The sequence below is a fragment of the Podarcis liolepis genome (assembly GCF_965112155.1).
Source record: "Podarcis liolepis genome assembly, chromosome: 12".
Classification (NCBI taxonomy): Eukaryota; Metazoa; Chordata; class Lepidosauria; order Squamata; family Lacertidae; genus Podarcis; species Podarcis liolepis.
This window is the reverse complement of record NC_139563.1, coordinates 29,376,553-29,391,441: the sequence shown is the minus strand read 5'-3', so window position 1 is coordinate 29,391,441 and position 14,889 is coordinate 29,376,553. Positions and strand designations below refer to the sequence as shown.

General features: G+C 43.3%; 1 protein-coding gene and 1 long non-coding RNA gene across 4 annotated transcripts in view; one reads left to right on the top strand and one right to left on the bottom strand.

Moving 5' to 3' along the window:
- The first annotated feature begins 6,050 nt into the window (after positions 1 to 6,050).
- LOC310690324 lies at positions 6,051 to 8,653 on the top strand. Its single transcript, XR_014518045.1, has 2 exons — positions 6,051 to 6,298; positions 6,562 to 8,653. It is a non-coding gene; the product is annotated as an uncharacterized lncRNA (long non-coding RNA).
- The window catches only part of TAC1 (tachykinin precursor 1), a 26,948-nt gene continuing 20,215 nt past the window's right edge, over positions 8,157 to 14,889 (bottom strand). For 2 of the 3 annotated variants that reach the window (XM_083469079.1, XM_083469080.1), the window contains one exon: positions 8,304 to 8,858. In XM_083469079.1, the coding sequence (XP_083325205.1) occupies positions 8,809 to 8,858 (50 nt within the window). In that variant the 3' untranslated portion in view covers positions 8,304 to 8,808. Of the gene's footprint in view, positions 8,859 to 14,889 lie in introns of all 3 variants that reach the window. The other variant, XM_083469078.1, reaches the window with a different exon arrangement.

Below are 14,889 nucleotides of genomic sequence, written 5' to 3'. Positions count from 1 at the left end.
AAGCCTTTGACTGTGTCGACCACAGCAAACTATGGCAAGTTCTTAAAGAAATGAGAGTGCCTGATCACCTCATCTGTCTCCTGAGAAATCTCTATGTGGGACAAGGAGCTACAGTTAAAACTGGATATGGAACAACTGATTGGTTCAAAATTGGGAAAGGAGTACGGCAAGGCTGTATATTGTCTCCCTGCTTATTTAACTTATATGCAGAATTCATCATGCGAAAGGCTGGGCTGGATGAATCCCAAGCTGGAATTAAGATCGCCAGAAGAAATATCAACAACCTCAGATATGCAGATGACACAACCTTGATGGCAGAAAGTGAGGAGGAATTAAAGAACCTTTTAATGAGGGTGAAAGAGGAGAGCGCAAAATATGGTCTGAAGCTCAACATCAAAAAAACGAAGATCATGGCCACTGGGCCCATCACCTCCTGGCAAATAGAAGGGGAAGAAATGGAGGCAGTGAGAGATTTTACTTTCTTGGGCTCCATGATCACTGCAGATGGTGACAGCAGTCACGAAATTAAAAGACACCTGCTCCTTGGGAGAAAGGCGATGGCAAACCTAGACAGCATCTTAAAAAGCAGAGACATCAGCTTGCCAACAAAGGTCTGTATAGTTAAAGCCATGGTTTTCCCAGTAGTGATGTATGGAAGTGAGAGCTGGACCATAAAGAAGGCTGATCGCCAAAGCATTGATGCTTTTGAATTATGGTGCTGGAGGAGACTCTTGAGAGTCCCATGGACTGCAAGAAGATCAAATGTATCCATTCTTAAGGAAATCAGCCCTGAGTGCTCACTGGAAGGACAGATCGTGAAGCTGAGGCTCCAATACTTTGGCCACCTCATGAGAAGAGAAGACTCCCTGGAAAAGACCCTGATGTTGGGAAAGATGGAGGGCACAAGGAGAAGGGGATGATGGAGGACGAGATGGTTGGACAGTGTTCTCAAAGCTACAAACATGAGTCTGACCAAACTGCGGGAGGCAGTGGAAGACAGGAGTGCCTGGCGTGCTCTGGTCCATGGGGTCACGAAGAGTCAGACACGACTAAACGACTAAACAACAACAACATACCCCACACATCTTACTGGGTTGCCCAGCCACTGTGGGCAGCTTCCAAGGTATATAAAAATATAATAAAACATTAAATGTTAAAAAAAACCCCAACCCTTCCCTATACAGGATTGCCTTCAGTCAGCCCAGGGGGTCAGATAACTCCATACCCTCCAACATTTCTCCAATGAAAACAGGGACACCCTAAGGAAAAGGGGGACATTCTGGGATCAAATCAGAAACCAGGGTGGCTTCTCTAAATCAGGGATGTCCCTGGAAAATAGGGACACTTGGAGAGTCTCTCTGTGTTGTTGTTTTAAAATGTGAAATCACATGTACAGACAAAAAAAAAAAAAAAGGAAACGTAATCAAAGCTACAAAATGCAAGAGCAGTGCAGGGGTTGCATTTTCTGAATAAACAGAGTGGATAAGGTAGAAAAATAAAGGCTGCAAAGCACACCATGAGTGCCAAATTTTGCAGTTTCGTATTTGTATATCTGCATTTGACATGTCAGAAATGAAACCCCACCAAATGGCATATAAATGTTCTGTGTCTTCCTTATCCTTAGAAGAGCGTAATTGATATTTATTTATTTAAACAATTTATGTATGCTTAGCTAGACTCGAAGCGGCATGAAAGATACAATACAAAAACGTCAATCAAAATGCCTGTGGGGTTTTGTTTTGTTTTTGTTTTTTGGATAAACTTCCTCAGTAGACGCCAGAAGTTCAGTAGGGAGAGGACCTATCTGGCCTCAACTGAAAGGTGCTGGGTTGGCAGAGCAAGGTGTGACAAGACTCAAAGCTTTTGAGCATGATTTGCCTATTTAATTCCTGACAATTTGGCTCCTGACTCCTTCAGCCCTCTCCTCTCCTGGACACAGTCCCTCCGATGCCTTGTCACTTAGCTCCCCGCTGCCTTCTCCATTTTGCAGGTGCCCAGGGATGTGAATTGACACAGCTGGAGGTGAGGTTACCTGTCAGTAGTTAACAGATGGTGCTGTCTCTGTAGATGATAGTGGAAGAAGGAATGTCAGCAGGGTGTGAAACTTTTTCAATTCGCCCCCCCTCCCGCAGGTCTTCGCAAAACATCAAACACACATGCACAATGAAATCATGATGTTACCCATGTTAACAGAAGGGCGAGAGACAACAGTGAGTGAGGAATGTGTTTGGTGAGCATTGAAGCGCATGTCAACATCTCAGAGGAAAGCTGACTGAGTCATTCATTGCCTGGAGTCTAAAAATCAACGTGGAATGGAAAGATCTTCAAAAGATACTGGGGAAAGTACTGTTGAGGGAAGGTGTGTGGGTGGCTTAAATAATGTCATGTTCCAATTTCTAAGTAATGTAAAATCATAGAATTGTAGAGTTGGAAGGGACCACAAGTGTCTTTTTGCTCAATGTGGGGTTCAAACTCACGACCATTAGATTAAAAGTCTCATGCTCTACCAACTGAGCCAACTCCAAGAGGCAAACTTGTTTTGCATGAATAAATGAAACATAGGAAGCTGTTTTTTTACTGAGTCAGACCATTGATCTAGTTTGATAATGTTGACACTGACCGACTGTGGGCTCCTCCATCCTTGACACATTTTTGGGATAGTATTCCTCTGGGTTGGAGAGCTTTTCTCGTTGCTCTGTGCCTTGCAAAAACCCAATTTTAACTGCTGTATTGGATCTTATCAGATGCGCAGAAAACCTGAAGAGAGATTTTGCTTAACCGAGTTTCAGTTCTGCGGGTAAGTCTGCATTTATGCAAGGGGTAGCCATGTAGCAAGAGAAAAGCTCTCGGACCCGGGGGAATTAATCAGGATGCAATACAATCAAAATACAAGTTAAACAAATGTGTGGATGAGCCCAGTGTCCCTCCACTCTTTTAGGCACGAGTCTCTCCCTGCCCTACCTGGAGATGCTAGGGATTGAACCCAGGGCTGTCTGCATGCAAAGCAGATGCTGTTATGTATAATTGTTTCATTGCACACTGAAATGGAGAATGCCTGCATGTATATTGCTGAAGTGTTTAACACTGGAAAATTCCATTGACGCATACTGAAGCTCTCTGAGCTCTTTAGAATCACAGAATTGTAGAGTTGGAAGGGACTGCAAGGATCATCTAGTACAACCCCCATGATATGCATGTATCTTTAGCTCAACATGGGGCTCGAACCCACAGCCCTGAGATTAAAAGTCTCACTAAGCTATCTCCATGTTATTAATTAACAGGGTGATAATTAGTTGTTGATGTTCTCTGCTACTCTCACATGGTGTTTATCTTTAGATCATGTGAAGGTTATTCAGTTACAAATCTTCATCTTGAATGTAGTTGCCTGTTAGTCTATCTCTGGAAGTCACAGAGAACAAAGAATGTGATAATTGTACCTCTTCAGGAGCACATAGCCTTAAGCTGGAATTCAAGCTATGGGAGAGACAGAGCTTTGATTTTTGCTCTGGTCATACTTATGTTAGGTATTTCAAAAGAAGAATCTATGCTTCGACAAGCATATACTTTATATAACTTTCTGGGTGTATCATTGATTGTTTTGTACCTGTTTTGAATAAGTTCTGGTTAGTAAAGCTTAGAATAATATTCACGGGTCTGGACAATGTTTTATTCCAAGAGGAGTCAGTTTTTATGTATCCAACTGCTTCAAGCTGTGCAATATTAATATCTGCAATAGATACTCTACTATTGAGCTGTGGTCCTTCCCTTTGAGCCATAGCAACTACCCAGATGCAGAGAAATAATGGTGTAGTATGGTTTCAGATTCCTTGGAAACTAATTCCCAGATCTCCATATTCAAAATGTATAAGAGAACCGTGGCAACCTGTGTCAATCACATCATATCCTATCGGGAAAGAATGTGGCTGCCCTTGTGACACATGGAGAAACAGCTGGGTAGCAACAGTTGAGTTTTGCATGTACGTAAGTGTGTGTGTGTGTGTGTGTGTGAGAGAGAGAGAGAGAGAGAGAGAGAGAGAGAGAGAGAAATGGGCCACAGACAAAAGGCAATAAATGGCTCAAATTGAATCCTGTCTCATGCAACTGAGTTATTGGAGAGGCAAGAATGAAACTCTTACCCACTTAGAAAGGCCTGCTGAGAAATGACCTTTAATTAAAAGTCCTCCATTAAACTGGGGCCTTATGAAATCCTTTATTCCTTAGAACAAAACTATCACGGAGAAGCAGCGAACATAAAGCAATCTAAGCTGGCAATGCAATGTGGACGAAATGCCAGGGCAAGTCACACGGGTGAGAAAGAAAGAGCATAATTGATCAGGAATGTCTACAGTACAATTGGGGAGCTCCTTCCGTGTGCATGTTACGTGACAGCCTAAGGGCACCTCCAGGTTTGTATTCTGCAACATGTCTCTGCTGAAATAATTGTGCATGTAGCAGTGGGTTCATTACACTAACCATTCACACACAAACCATTCTGCTTTATTAGCTATTCTGCGATGGCTCCCCAGTGTCACTGCATAACTGCCAACTGGAGGGATGCTCTTGCGTTAACAAAACTGGGACAGAAAACCAAAACAACCCTGAACACTGGTGATAGAAAAAGGTGGTTGCTTTTTACAGGTTGGCTCTGAGCAGCCAATCACAGGAGTTACACTTAGCCTGGGGGTCAGAGGTGATCTAGGTGTTAATGGCAGGAAGATGAGGCCTGTCAAAGTAATAAAATACTACAGGAATTGTTCTGCTTCCCCGCTAGACAACCATCTTCCCTCAGGTTGAAATAAAAAAATTAAAATAAAAAATTGCCCAGTAGCACCTTACAGACCAACTAAGTTTGTTCTGGTACAGTGGTACCTCAGGTTAAGTACTTAATTCGTTCCGGAGGTCCGTACTTAACCTGAAACTGTTCTTAACCTGAAGCACCACTTTAGCTAATGGGGCCTCCTGCTGCCGCCGGGCCGCTGGAGCCCGATTTCATCCTGAAGCAAAGTTCTTAACCTGAAGCACAATTTCTGGGTTAGCGGAGTCTGTAACCTGAAGCATATGTAACCTGAGGTACCACTGTATAAGCTTTCTCTCAGGTTGTGTTTTGAAGGGGAGACTTGATCTCTCCACTTAAATATGATGACGGTTTTAGGAAACTAGGGGATCTTGAAGGGACAGGCTAGGCAGGGTAGGAACCAAGGCTTTTTTTCAGCCCTAACTCACAGGAACCCAGTTCCGGCACCTCTCAAGTGGGCACTATTGCCATTCAAAGAGAACAAAAGAGGCATTCATGTTGAGTTCCAATACCCCTTTTCCTAGAAAAAAATAGCACTGGCAGAAACACACCACAGGATGCATATAGGAGAATATTTACTGGGGAAATATAATCAGTAGGACAAAAGACTGCAAGATGTACAATGTGTGATAGCTGTTTGTAAAGCTGGAATGCACTCTTATCTCTACATTCTTACCCAAACTACAGTCAACCTTTGCTCCTGAATGGTCCATTAAAAATCCATCATGACAAGAAGTTTTGCTTGTAAATTTGTAGCATCCTTGAATCTATATTGAGGTACACAAAACAAACAAGTATTCATAATAGTCCAAAGCTATGCGTGCACTTAGTGAATAAATCTCTGTACCCATGAAGGACACGCGCTAAAATGTCTTTTAAACATCCACTCATTTTCCCCCGTAGTTGTTGAAATGTTTCCACTTCACTGGTTTGAGAGGATAGGTAATTGCTTCAGCTCTCATGTAGCTCTCTGGAAGTTCCAACCCCCACCCCCCGCTTTGTGCAAAAATAACCTATATTATTAAAGCGAAACTTTTCACAGCTGAATGTTGGAGGTAATCCAGGTTAAGGAATGTGGATCTATGTTCCATCAGTGCTTATGGGCTTTCTATAGAAAGCAACAAGTTTGTTTGTTAAACTCTTGTCAAAATACCTCCCTCCCACCCTCTTTTATAACACTTACCGGTAGGTGAGGACTTGGCAGCAATTGGTGACGTTCCTCCCCAGGCATCTATGCAGTAACCCACCCCCTTCTCAACCTGTTCAGTGATTTCACCAGTTCTACAGGTATGCTGATCAACTAGCAAGTAGCAGGGCTGATGAACAGCTACAGCTGCCCTCAACTCTCATTGTTTTAAAGGAAAACCAATGCGAAGGGCCCCTCCAGGACAGGTGTTGGGTTCAGAGTTTCTTGCTGGTGTTTTGTGCAACATATCATTGCTGCCATTCTAGTTCATGAGTTGTGGATTTATACTGGACCATCCACACATTGCTCTGCTTTGTGTGAGCCAGTGTGGTGTAGTGGTTAAGAGCGGTAGTCACGTAATCTGGGTAACCGGGTTCGCGTCTCCGCTCCTCCACATGCAGCTGCTGGGTGACCTTGGGCCAGTCACACTTCTGTGAAGTCTCTCAGCCCCACTCACCTCACAGAGTGTTTGTTGTGGGGGAGGAAGGGAAAGGAGAATGTTAGCCGCTTTGAGACTCCTGAAGGGGAGTGAAAGGCGGGATATCAAATCCAAACTCTTCTTCTTCTTCTTCTGCTTTAGTTATTCTGCAATGTTTCCCCAGTTTTACTGCATTATTGCAATCTGGAAGGGCTTTCTTGGGCTATAGTGGAATGAAAGCAGAATAATGACCAGGAGTGCCAAACTGAATAAAATACTTTTTTTGTGGGGGGAGGCAGGTGAACTCTGTTTCACAGAATCAATCACAAGATGTGACACATGCATACCATTTGGATGGCAATGCCTGTCAACTCGGGGGAGGGGCTCAAATATTTTATTGGGGCTGACGGGACCTGTGCCCCTAGGAGTTGCTTCGTATGGTGGTGATCCTCTCCCACAGGAATATTTGCAGTATGAAAGGCTACAGGATTCCAGCAGGGAACTATGGGACACACACACATCTATGGCAAACGAACAGTATAACTGCCCCCAAATGCTTACAGGTGTGAGTGGTATTGGAAATACGATTGCGTAGAACCACCCCAATAACACCACAATGAATGTTTAATAAAAAGGACATCTAGCAACTCTTATTCACTGGAGGGAAGAGCTCATGGCTCTGCCCTCTTGAGCTATCTGGTTCCAGCCCTATTATTAACATATTAATAGCAGTCTCTGCCCACTGACTTGTTGGGGGAAACCTCTACCAGTGTCCTAATGTCAGGCTTCAGGGAATCCGCTTCCTCCCCCCATGGCAGTAAATAAGCCAGGCTTCCTCAACCTCGGCCCTCCAGATGTTTTTGGCCTACAACTCCCATGATCCCTAGCTAGCAGGACCAGTGGTCAGGGATGATAGGAATTGTCGTCTCAAAACATCTGGAGGGCTGAGGTTGAGGAAGCCTGAAATAAGCAGATCAAATGAAGGGAAAGTCGAGAGATAAAAGAAAGTGTCTCCCTAGAATGGCGGTGCTCCCAATTAAGGTGTACCCCCCTCCCATCCCTATTAATCTATGTCACTCCTGCATCTTGTAATCTGAGTTTGTACCCTCTGTGCTTTCTGTTCTAACACTCTCTGGGCTCTCCGTGTCCTTAGGGATGGGGCGGGAATGCTGTCCAGAGACTATGAATCTGTTAACCCTCTCTCTTCCAGTGTTTCTTCTCCTAGCTGCTCCCACCATTCCTTCACAGTTCAGCCCTCCTCAGCACGGTCCCTGACACCTAACATATGCTTCTCCCATATTTGATAGGCACCAGCTGTGTACTCTCAGGCCCCCTTTTGGACCTATTGATTGTGCTATGGAGATTATGAGCTATGCACACTGACTCGGGAGTAACTCTCATTGAAAACAATGGGATCGACTTCTGAGTATACCTGTGTAGGATAGTGCTATTAGCTACTTAGATCAGGGATGTGGAACCTGTAGCCCTACAGATATTTTTGGACTCCAACTCCTATGCCAGCAAGCAAAGTCAATGGTCAGGGATCATGGGAAATGGAGTCCAACAACCTCTGTAGGGTCATAGGTTCCCCCACCCCGGACTTGGATTAGAGTCAAGAGAAGGTAGAAAACACAACTAATACCTAATTTGTCCATCTCCATCTTGCTTGCACACCCACTCTGCTGTGTGTGTGTGTGTTTACATCCAGTGCCTTTCGGTTTGAAATAATTACATCATTCCCTGCAAGTTGCAAAATCTCCAGAGTAGATTTTTCTTTTATTTAAAGTGTTAACTGCTGTAAAATGCCAGATAATGAAACAAAGACTTCTAGATTCACATTTAAAGCTCTCTCTTTTTAAAATATATGTGTGTGCATGAAACAAACAAACAAACAAAAAACATGCTGCAATGATACAAATATATTTTAGCTACAGAAATTACAGTACATCCCCCCCCCTTTTGGCTATGAACACAAATTGAGGCACTAAACACCAGAGCAAGTTGGCGTTGGTAGTGAAGCTGATACAATTGCTATAAATTAACAAAGGTTTATTATTATTATTATTATTATTATTTCTTTACCACTTTTTTAAAACATTTGGTGAACATCTCTTTCACAGAACATATCAAATAATGTGCTTTGTTGTGAAACACCACAAATTTCTTTATTCCGTACGGAGTTGCCATAGTAGAATCCATCTTTCGCATACCACTTTACTGTATGTATCAATGCCACAATAGGAAGGGGTGGGGGGGAAATAATTGTGTTGTGTTTTTTTAATTAAATTTACAACGTTAAAAAAAGAAAGACCAGTCTTAAATAAATAATTCCTTGCAATGGCTCTTCTATATTACACTAACTTGGCCGTTTAAACAAACAAATCTCAACATAGAACGGACAGGGAAGTCTCATTTACGTCTCCTTTCGTACATCTGCGCTGCATTCCATTCAGAAGATCCTGGGAGGGAAACAAAACGACAACAAAACATAGTATGTTAATTTGAATGCCGTTCAGCTATCGGACATTGTATGAATAATGGTAAATCTGTCTAGAAGCATAAGCTTATTCCACTATAGCCTGCATTTGGACTTCCAGGCCCAGTTCGGGTACCACATGTTAAGGAAGCCATTGACATTGAAGAAGGATGGAGAAGGGCTGTGGGTCCATAGCAGAACATCTGATTTGCATGCAGAAGGTCCCCGGTTCAGTCCCTAGCATCTTCTAGGTAGGACTGGCAAAACCACTGCTGCTCAGTGTGAACATTACTGATGGATCCATAGTCTGACTCTGTATGAGGCTGCTTCCTATGTCAAACTGGAGTATATCCAGAGGAGGGTGACCAGGATAGTCTTATGAGAAATGGTTGAAAGAGCAGCATATGTTTACCATGGAGAAGAGAACAAAGGAACATAAGAAGAACTTGTTTGACAAGAGGAAGGATGGGCTCTCCTTTGATGGAGATATTGAAGCAGAGGCTAGGCGGTCATTGGTCAGGAATGCTGTAGTTGCAAGATTCTGCCTTGTCCATTCCGAGTATGGAGTTAAGTCTATAGGACCTTCTACCTCTGTAGTTCTTTGAGTGTATGGAACTTTGGGAAGTCCAACTCCTGTCGAAATCAGGGTTGTCTTGGTAGCTTAGCACCCAGAGAGGATAATGTTGGGTGGGAACCATCCTTTTAGACAGTGCCCAAAGGTACCAAAATGTAAAACCAGAGAAAATGGTGGCCTCCTAAGGTTTCACATTACCTTTCTGCCTCTCCTTTCGTCCCTTCCCTCCACAGTAGCGCTGACAGCATTTGCTACAATAACTTTTGGACTGGCACAGATCTTTAAGGATGAGGGCTGCTCCTGCTAAGCTGCTAAATAAGACGCCCAGTAAGTAGCCTCATCTCATGTACCTGTTGCTGGGCTAAGCCACTTCAGATTACAGGTGTGGGAGGATCAAATGAACATTTCCACAAGTTAAATGTTCCTGCACATTCCCTAGCTTGTCAGGACAGAAAGCAGGAGTCTCTCACATGTTTATTTTCTGTGCAGATTCTTGTTAACTTTCAATATGGTAGAGCATCCAAATTTATGACATCCTCCCTGTCCCCAAATCTCACAGCTGATTGAGACCAGGAAAAAGCTGTGCATAAGGCTGTTGCGATCAGGTGTTTTGCAGCCAAGAGTGTCCATCCTTCCAGTATAGTTTTGGTTTCAATGTGTGAAATGTACTGTGCTTTGCATTCCCCACCTGTCTGATCTCTCCTCTGTAGGTCTCAATTTGCACTTGTGCATCCCAACTGAAGTGTGTGCCTTTGCCAGTGCATTAATTTCCCTAGAAATCAGTCATGGTTACTGTACCAACTGTGGCTCCCAGATGCTGTCGGCCTCCAACTCCCATGATCCCTGACGACTGGCCATGCTGACTGAGGCTGATGGGAGTTGGAATCCAACAGCATCTCGAGGGTCCTACAGGGTCCTCACCCCTGGTATTCTGCTCCTAGTGGTTTTAGAACACAAGCTGGCAAAGAAGAGGGGCTCAGAATGGTGAGGAAAGAAAGTGGAAGTCCTTCAAAGAACTGTTGGTGCAGGATGCTGGGGAGGAAAGATAAGAGAGACAAGGGAAAGCAGCAGAAAGAAAGCAGTTAACTAGGGATGGGCAAATCTCTCAATTTCAATTTATCACGCCCCCCCCCCATTCTTAACTTCAGTTCTCCAGATTTCCATATCTGTTTGTGATTTTTTAAATAGTCCTCATAAAAATGTGAATTTCTCCTAATATATGCCCCTTTGTGAATTAGGTCGGTTTGTCTTTACATGCAAATAGAATCAAATTTATTCCCCATCCTTAGACACAATAACTAACAGCACTGACTCATTTATTCAAGAAATGCCCCATGGCACAGTAGCCAGCATTGGTTTAGGGCTGGGATGAAGTGAGGTGTTTAATTGTCAATCTGTGGCTACAGTTGCTCATTTACTGGTTAACTTAGATGTCAAATGAGATGCCATTTCTGATAGCAAAAAATTCTGAAGCATTGCAATACCCTACGATCAAGGCCAGCCCAAGGTATTTTGGCACCTGAGGTGAACCACAAAATGGCACCTCTGCTGCCAGGTGAGATGAGAGGGAGGAGTGAAAACCAGCAATGGAATGAAAGGGGAACTTGGAGAGAAGCATTGGGATGAGAGGAGGAGGTGCTGGTGATGGAGAAGGAGAGGGCAGCAGAGGTGGCAGCAGGTGGATCTGCCGCCCCACCCAGGTCTGCTGCCCGAGGCGGCTGCCTCACCCTGCTTCATAGGCGAGGTGGCCCTGCCTACGGTGTTGGAAGAGCAGCTAAGACCCCTTCACGCTGGCTTTTCATATCATTAGCTGCTGTGAAAATTCACATCATCCAATAAGGAGAATGAGAAAAAAACAACAACAGCATGCAACAGGCTAAATGTGGAAGGTAACTGCTCTGCTCTCTTTGCCCCTTCTATTTTCATTTCACTATTATGGGGTGGATTTTTAGAATGTCAGTCAAACTGAGGAAGCAGAGAAAGGCCCATACTGGCACACTTTTCCTTAAGCATGAATTTTCCTGTCTTCGACATTTGCTGCAAGATAAGAACCAGGGCTCCATCAGGGCCTCTACAGTCAAGATTTAGTTTAATCGCCCATTTGCTCTTACAGTTGGAGATAAAGTGGTTTTTCGAGTGGGGCTTTTCTAATCCACACTTGCAACGGATTAGAAATACAGAACTGGAAGCAGTTGTAGTAAAAGATGCCTCTAGTTTAAACTTGCTCTTCATTATGTTAAGAGGTTGGAATTAGAGGGGGTGTAGCAAACGAAGTGCTTTGTATACTTTATATGACCGCTCTGATCTGCGGAACTGGCACTGCTACATGTGCTGCATAATACTCATTCTGCGTTTGTAAGAAATTGATCTTTCAGTGTGGCAGGTTGAGTCTTCATTTGCCTGTGACATCAGCTGACGATCTCCATGGGTCAGCTGGCAATATTCAGGGCAGGCCTGAAGCCTGGAGTGTGCCTCTGTCTGACTCACAAAGCCTAGGAGGTCTGGCTGGCTGAAAGACTTGGGAGAACTGGTGGCATATGAGGCAGTGTGACAGAGGCTGGCTACCTTCCCCTGGTGCCTCAGAGGGGCTAGACTGAGGAGACGAGAGAGGCTGAAAAATTATCTTAGCTACCTGTGAAAAGGGAAGGGCACCACATATTAGTAGCAAAAGTCACTTCCAGAACTTTGACCACCCCAAAGACTTGTGAACAAACCCTTCCTGTACAAGAAATGTTCCTAACTTGGTATCAGCCTGGCTGCTTGATGGATTCTACCAGTCATCTACTCTAAAAAGAAGTCCCAAAATCTTAAATGCATAAGGAAGCAGCAGAATGTCACCAGGTTCGCTGAACAATAGGCCAAGACCTCAGTCCAGATTAATGCCTGCTCAGAGGTTCATGGGATCATAGCTCACTGCTAGAGTAGTTGACTTGCATACCGTCGAAAGTTGACAGGTTCAATCCTGTGCATCTTCATTTATAAAGGATCACATAGTAGGCAATAGGAATGACCTCTGTCTGAGAACCTGGATACTTACAGTCAGGGAAGACATTGTTGCATGAAATGGACCCACACAGTAACTCAGTTTAAAGTACAGTGGTACCTCAGGTTAAGTACTTAATTCGTTCCAGAGGTCCGTACTTAACCTGAAATTGTTCTTAACCTGAAGCACCACTTTAGCTAATGGGGCCTCCTGCTGCTGCCGTGCCACTGGAGCACAATTTCTGTTCTCAACCTTAAGCAAAGTTCTTAACCTGAAGCACTATTTCTGGCTTAGTGGAGTCTGCAACCTGAAGCGTATGTAACCCGAGGTACCACTGTAGCTCTACACAAGCATTCAGAGTTTCTGTCTGCCCTTCCCCTTAGTTAGAACACCATACCCTCCATTTTTTCTCCGATGAAAACAGGACAACCCATTCCATAATAGTAATTTTACTATATATACCCTGTCTATCTGATTTAGTTGCCCTAACTAACTACTCTGGGAGGCTTCCAGCATATATAAAAAACATAATAAAACATTAAACATTTGAAAAACTTCCCTATACAAGGCTGCCTTCAGGTGGCTCAGGGGTCAGATAACTCCCCTCCAACATTTCTTCAATGAAAATAGGGATGCTAAGGGAAAGTGGGACATTCCGGGATCAAATTAGAAACCGGGACGGCCTCTCTAAATCAGGGACTGTCCCTGGAAAATAGGGACACTAGGACAGTCTGGAGCAGGCCTAGTCCCCATAGACTTGGTTCAATTCTCCTAGAGGCAGAGCCTTTCAATGAGAGTTTATTTAACAAAGGAAGAGACACCTAAAGAAAATGATATTATGCAATTGCTAATGTTTGCACAGTGCTGTCATTCCCCATGACAGCAGACTCAGGTGGCTGAGTGTCGACAGGACGGGATGCTGGAGAAGCGAAAGCAAGGTATCAACATACGGTACTTGTGTGAACCCCAAGGAAGGCAGATGTACAAAACCTTTTTTAAAAAAAGAACAAAACAAAATGAGGCTACTCTTTCCTCACAAAAAAAACATAATAAGGATTGAGCATGATCAGTAGTTTATACAAACCATATATTCCCAGTTGGGAACCTGGGAGGCAATGACTTGCTTGACTCCCTTACAGCTCAAAATATCTCAAAAGCTATCCGTCTGCCTGGAACCCTGGTGCCATCTCTAATGTCTATACAATATCTTTCAGAAAGGAGACTTCTTAATTTCAGGTTACTGTTACATAATTTCCAGTAGGTGACTAATCCCAGAGCTCTGGTGTTGCACAGTGAATTTGGAGCTAGGTCATAATCTTGCTTGGACACTTTGAAGCAGTCCCACTGAATTTAAAAGGACCACTCTGAAGTGAATAAATTACAGGGTATGTCAGTACTACTTTAGCGTCAACATCTGATTGAACTAAAGTGTGGAAAATGTCTCTTTAAAAAGAAACCACTTCCCATTTTTTGGTTTGTTTTTCTGCAGCACACCAAAATGCAACCAGAGGGGGTGGTTTTGTACATAAAACTCTGGTATATATCTCTAGCAATTAAAGACACTGTCCTTCTTTCATTTCTGCAATCAGATCTATATATTTCATTGTATTCGGCCACTCAGGCTCTGTGGGTGACACCAGAGTAGAAGAGAAGAACAATGAATGCTGAGATGATTGAAATCGGAACTTAATCTTCCAGGCTAGAATATTTCAGTTTCCAAGTGTGGAGATGAATATCTATTGTTCATGCTCACTTTAGGCAACTAGCTGTAAATTATTCTATACATTACAGCAATTCTGAAGTAATAAGATATTTTTTAAAAACATGGTTATTTGCACTTCTTGTATTTTCAGATCACAATAGGAACAGAATCTCAACTGAAGCTTGAATCTGTCAATTGGTATTTGCAAGTGCCTTAGTATCTAATGGCTACTCTTACCCAGAGATAAACCCTACACTCAATTGCTCATGATTCATAGCAATTTGTAAAACTAAACAGAGTACCAACATAATATTGCAGTGATGAACGCTACTGGGTTGGAAATAAAGCAACCCACAATTGGAATTTCAGAAAAATAGTTTGCAACGCAAGCTTAAATAATTGCTAAACATGTTAGGCAGTTTGGTTTCCTACTCCACTTAAGAAAATAGCAGAGGGTGTTCCTTTGAAACCTTTCAATAGTCTATAGAACACATTTAAACTAACCAAGGTCTCTCTTTTTCTGTTATTCAGTAATTACATGTCTTGTGGACCCACTTGCAGACATCACATTTTCAGTGGGTAAATGAAGCCTTGATAAACTAGCAGCAACAGAATGACAGCTTAATGTGAAGACAGGTTTGACTGGAGAGATAAGGCATGGTGCCTTTCCCCTCCATGAAGCAGTTTTGCCACCCAAAAATATGTAACTGGTTGTTACTTCAGCCAAGTGCCGTTTGACTGAGGGAGGCACTGAA